Source organism: Larimichthys crocea, chromosome VI (assembly GCF_000972845.2).
Source record: "Larimichthys crocea isolate SSNF chromosome VI, L_crocea_2.0, whole genome shotgun sequence".
In the NCBI taxonomy this organism is placed as follows: domain Eukaryota; kingdom Metazoa; phylum Chordata; class Actinopteri; family Sciaenidae; genus Larimichthys; species Larimichthys crocea.
The window spans coordinates 16,781,238-16,786,827 of record NC_040016.1 but is presented as its reverse complement, the minus strand read 5'-3'; the positions used below and the strand labels follow the sequence as shown (position 1 = coordinate 16,786,827).

General features: G+C 37.0%; 1 protein-coding gene across 2 annotated transcripts; it reads left to right on the top strand.

The window, feature by feature from the left end:
* Window positions 1-446: 446 nt before the first annotated feature.
* nat8l2 (N-acetyltransferase 8-like 2) lies at window positions 447-3,941 on the top strand. Of its 2 annotated transcripts, none has more exons than XM_010751213.3 (2): window positions 447-558; window positions 2,941-3,941. In XM_010751213.3, exon 2 carries the CDS (start codon window positions 2,953-2,955, stop codon window positions 3,622-3,624), a length of 672 nt encoding a protein of 223 aa, XP_010749515.3. In that variant the 5' UTR covers window positions 447-558; window positions 2,941-2,952; the 3' UTR covers window positions 3,625-3,941. The 2 variants fall into 2 exon arrangements, with proteins under 2 accessions (XP_010749515.3, XP_010749514.3); XM_010751212.3 differs by lacking the exon at window positions 447-558 and adding an exon at window positions 647-884.
* The last annotated feature ends 1,649 nt before the right edge of the window (window positions 3,942-5,590 follow it).

Sequence of the window (5,590 nt, the reverse complement as noted above, 5' to 3'; positions counted from 1 at the left end):
GTCAATTACCAATGTTTCATTTGGACAAAAATATCCTGAGCTTAACTTCTACACATGTCATAATGTTTAGCATGACGCTAATTGCCCTCAGCTAATGTTTTGCTAAATGAATTTGTTGTAATCACATCATGGGTCAGGAGGGGCAAAGAAAATCAAAAGGGTTCTAATTTAAATTGAACTATGTTTTATCCTGTGGCTACCCTGTGGGTGCCAACCCCTACTTTGGGAACCACTGGCTTTATCTATAATACATACAGCAAAAATGGAAAATTACAAGTAATTACTGTGATTCCATGGACGTAGCCACTAATTGAGCACAACGTGGACATATTTTAATTGTTGATGTCTTTAATTTAAATTTATTGCAGGTAGGGAAGAATACAAATTGTGCATAATTCCTCAAACTTAATTGGTTACATTTTGCGTTTGTTCAGATCTGAGGTTGTTGACTGCCTCTGTGAAGTGATGTCCACCCCAGGTTAACATTACAGGCGAGTGTGTGGACCAAACTGCATCCGGTCTCACAGGCAGCGAAAGGTTGGGATTTCTGGAGTGAAGGTTTGTGGAAACATTAGTGCTTATAAAAGATTATAACAGCGCATAGGTTGAACTGTGGAGCAATGAGAGGTTAAAAGCGGCGTGGCCACACAGTGAGTGGCGTTATCTTTATTTTTTGTTTTGTTCGCTTCGCTTCGTACTTCGACCCGACATAAAAACTAACCAACATCTTGAAATATGACCTCTTTGTAAGAAAAAAAGTTAACTTTTAAACGAGTTGCACACATCAGTCATGTTCAGAGGCTCGTCCAGTCAGACAGATAGTTGGACTGTGTGTGTGCAGCTGTTTCTCGACAAGGACCACTTTCACTGTTTGCCTCAGAAACGTAAGGCAGCGAGTGTTTTCCTAACATGTGATGCTTTTTCTTAACGCAGCTAATAGAGAATTTAGTTCAGCTGTATTTAAGTCTGTTAAGGAAGAAATGAATGCGATGCTTCAACGTGGTTTCCTGCACACATAACATGTTAAACTATGTTAATCTTTCGGACTGTATGGAGGTTTAGTTAGCCAGCTTAGCTGTACTGTGACCTGTGTGTGCGTGTTATCAGCCGGCTGCAGGTCAACTATAGGCTGTATGCAGCAATAGTTAACTAACAGTGGGTCTGTTACATGGGACTGAAATAACTTACAATAAGTGAGCAAGCAGTGGAGGAAGAAGCATTCAGATCTTTGAACAAAAAGCAGAAAAAAAACATAACAGAAATAATCATATGTTACAAACTAAAGTCATGCATTCAAATTTCACTTCAGTAAAAGTGCAAATGTGATGGCCTTTAAAATTTACAAGTAATTACTGTGACTATGGTACAACACTGTACTGTAACCTAGCAGTAAAATTGTGTAGTTTTTCTACAGTAATATTGTGTCTGGTTACTGTATAAACACAGTATATTACTGTGATTTCTAGATATATTAATTTTAAAAAATTACTACAGTCACTGTGAATTGAACTAAATGTTATAGGCTGTATCTCCTAGTAACTAACAGTGGGTCTGTTACATGTGGTTGAAAACTGCAAGTAACGTACAATAAGTGAGCAAGCTGTGGAGGAAGAAGCATTCAGATCTTTGAACAAAAAGCAGAAAAAATAAACATAACAGAAATAATCATATGTTACAAACTAAAGTCATGCATTGAAATTTCACTTCAGTAAAAGTGCAAATGTGATGGCCTTTAAAATTTAAAGTACAACAAGCAAAAGTGGCATATTCATTATGGATGAGCTACTTTACTGCAGGGTAGCTTTATCTTTAATACATGCAGTAAAAATGGTAAATTACAAGTAATTACTGTGACTATGGTACAACACTGTACTGTAACCTAGCAGTAAAATTGTGCAGTTTTTACAGCAATTTAGTGGTGGGTTACTGTTTGCAAAAATTTTTGTGAACTTAAAGTAACTTAAGATGACTCTTATAATGTATATTGTCATTTTTCTACAGTAATATTGTGTCTGTTTACTGTATAAACACAGTATATTACTGTGATTTCCAGCTATATTAATTAAAAATATTACTACAGTCACTGTGAATTAAACTAGATGTTATAGGCTGTATCTCCTAGTAACTGGCAGTGGGTCTGTTACATGTGGTTGAAAACTGCAAGTAACGTACAATAAGTGAGCAAGCAGTGGAGGAAGAAGCATTCAGATCTTTGAACAAAAAGCAGAACAAACTTAATAGCTAATAACAGAAATAATCACGTTACAAATAAAAGTCATGCATTCAGTCAATCAATTTCACTTAAAGTAGAAATGTACTGGCATCAAAATATAGAGTACTAAAAGTAAAAGTAGCCTATTCATTATGAAAAGGCATAAAAATAAATATCCTACCTATACTATACTGTCATGATTTATTAATGGATTATTGTTGAATATTAATTATAATTTGTATCAATCTGAACCTGTAAAAAGTAACTAGTGAGTATACAAATGCAGTAAAGTAAAGAGTACAATAATTTACTCTGTAAAGTAGCATAAAGCACAGCACTGTGTGCACTTGTATTTAGTTACATTCCACCACCTGCAGTTTAGCACATGGCATCATTTAGGTGGGATTTTTGAAAGATGATTATCTGATAGAAAATCAGTGATTGACCTGGTTTTTGGCTTTGAACAATCTTAAGTGAGTAAGTAAAACGTTGTAACAAATGATTATAGTTTAATTGTTTTATTTATCTATTTATGTAGTGATACTATTTTGATTAATACATTTTTTTTTTTGCCTAAACACCCAAAGCACAAGGTGAGATCTTTATATAGCTTATTCTGTGTCTCAATGCCTTAAGTCCTATTGTTGTTGTGTATTGCCTCACCCTATATAGTTGTATATGAATTGATTAATGCTCGAACATTAATAACTTATTTTATTTTTCTCTAGTTCGTTCTAGTCATGCAGCTGGTGATCCGCCGGTTCCGTCCCTCAGACAAGGATGCAGTGCGCAACCTGTTCAGCATCGGCATCCGGGAGCACATCGGTCCATGTTTTTACAGGGCTATGAGCAGCCCTTTCTACCTCGTCATCACCCTGGCTCTATGTGTTGCTGGCTACCTCCTTGGCTCCATGTTTGGGGCTGTGATGTTACCAGGAGTCTGGATTGGCCTTGTCTATTACTGCTGTCATAAGCTATATGCCAGTTTTGTCAGGGAGAAACTCCAGACGGACATGCAGGACATCCCTGCTAACTATCTGAGCAAACCTGATGACTTTTTCTGGGTGGCTGAGGCTGAGGTTGATGGGAGAGCCCAGATCATGGGTATGGTGGCTGTAGTGACCAAACAAAGCGGAAAGGAAAAACACGCAGAACTGTTTAGGATGATCATCTCACCATTGTGCAGACGCATGGGCTTGGGCCTCAGGTTGGCTCAGACTGTGGTTGACTTCTGTAAGGAACGAGGCATCTCTGAGGTGACGCTGGAGACTAGCTCCACTCAGACTGCTGCTGTGGCCCTGTACAAGAAACTGGGGTTCAGCCAAGTCCTGACACACACCGAAACACAGGCTCCCTTTTGGATTGTTACGCTGGCTAAGGTCACAGTAATAAGAATGAAAAAACACCTGTAGTGCAGAAATAACACTGATCAAGAACTCCAATGTTCTTGTGTTTCTTTTTCTCAGTGATTTGACCTTTTGTATCGATTATTCTTGACTGAAACCACCATTTCTAAGCTATGTATCATGAACACTGTTTTAGCAAAAGAAACCTCAGTAAGTCTCACCTAGAGCAAAGAGTCTTTGATACTGTGAGACCAACTTATCATGGCACAATGACTTGATTGTTGCACTGTCGATATCTCTTGAGTTTCAAGTACCGTTATTTGATTTCACGAAAGATCGATCGCGTTCTATTTTCACACGAAAACATGCAAGAAATAAAAACACTCCTGAAGATTGTATACCCCTGTATGTTTTGCTTTAACACATCATCCTCTTTCGAACATTGGCATACTTTGACAGCAACCTTGAAAAGGCCCTTATGGCACTCAGTAAATGTATAGTGTGTAGTTAATATAGAAGGATTTTGGACACAGCGACGGTCTTGGGAAGGAGTCTCATCAAGCAAAAACACCTGTGTGGATGAACCATGCAAGTATAGGGCCTTCAAACATCCTTGTTTGTTATCAAATTTAAATTAATACAATATACAGTGTAAACAATATATAGTGAGTGTACTGTTACTTTATAATAAACAAGTTTTTCTTATTGTTATAGAGAAATTGCTGAAGTCAAAGGTCAATGGTGAGTTCAGGAGGGAAGAAAGTGTTCAGGAGCCTCTGATGTCTTATGCTGTATTATTTATTGATTCTTGGCCAAGGAGAATTAGAGACACTCTCGAAGTACGTCAGAAGTGCCTGAGTCGGTCTCACGTTTGTACAATTAGTACTACTGAGGACCTCAAGGCCCACACGTGACCTTGTGTAACCTAAGGATAGAAAATTCATAAAAACGTTCTCCCAAACTCATGCTGGTGGTCAGAATTAGTCAAAGAGAATGTATTCACCCATGCCAGTGTTACTGTCAGCACATTCAAGTCTGGAGACACTGTTGTTTGTTTATGTTAATGAAACGTCATCGGCAAGCTATCTATTATGTCTATAAAACAACATAAGGGCTCTTCGACCCTGGTCACCACAGTATTGAGAACAATTGTTACTGCCGAGGACCTTAAGGCCCACATGACCCTGTGTAACCTAAGGACAGGTTAACTTACAAAATTATAAAAGAAAAATATTACTTAAACTGACGTTCTTCACTTGTTTTCTCATTATGAAGTGAAAAATGTGAAGAAAAGCTCATGTTTTCAGTGAAGAAATCTGCAGGTAATATGTAATATCCCTTCACAATCTAAGAAATTATGTTTTATGGTACAGACAATAAATAAATGATAATGTGTATGATATCTGTAGTATAAATCGAAATATTACTGTAGTGGGTATCAAAGCACTGAATGATTTAGGAATGATGGCTAAAAACAATCACAGGAGCAAGTTTTCTTGCCTTGACTACTTTTTCTAAGTACATTCATTGGGTCAGTATTTTGCTGATAACATGTCTATATTTACTTTCTGCATGTACATTTACCGTACTGCTTTTGTTATACCTTGAGTTACTAGTTTAATTTCAGTTTTAGAATTGTTTTCATCTATTGATACCAAACATGTCATGATATTATACTGAGAAAGCTGTCTTTACCATGAGGTCTGTGACCCCTCAATGATTTCTCGTAATATTTGCTTTGCTGTCAGACAGCTGTTGGAAGTTCTAAAGTTAGCACCGAATAAAAAGGTTGTCTGACAGCAAGGTTAAGCATGAAAATATCCTTAATATTGTGTACACTTAAACAGATATTGATTTTTTTTTTAGATTAACCTTTTTATGTGGCAAAAATATTTTTTTCTGCTGACCCTGTCCACAGCAGTGCATAGCATACTTCTCTACTGTAACTATAGCTTTGAAGGTGTCATATGTAATATTCTAAGGCATTCTACGTATTCATTTCTTGTTTTAATCAGTTTTTATTGTTAATGGG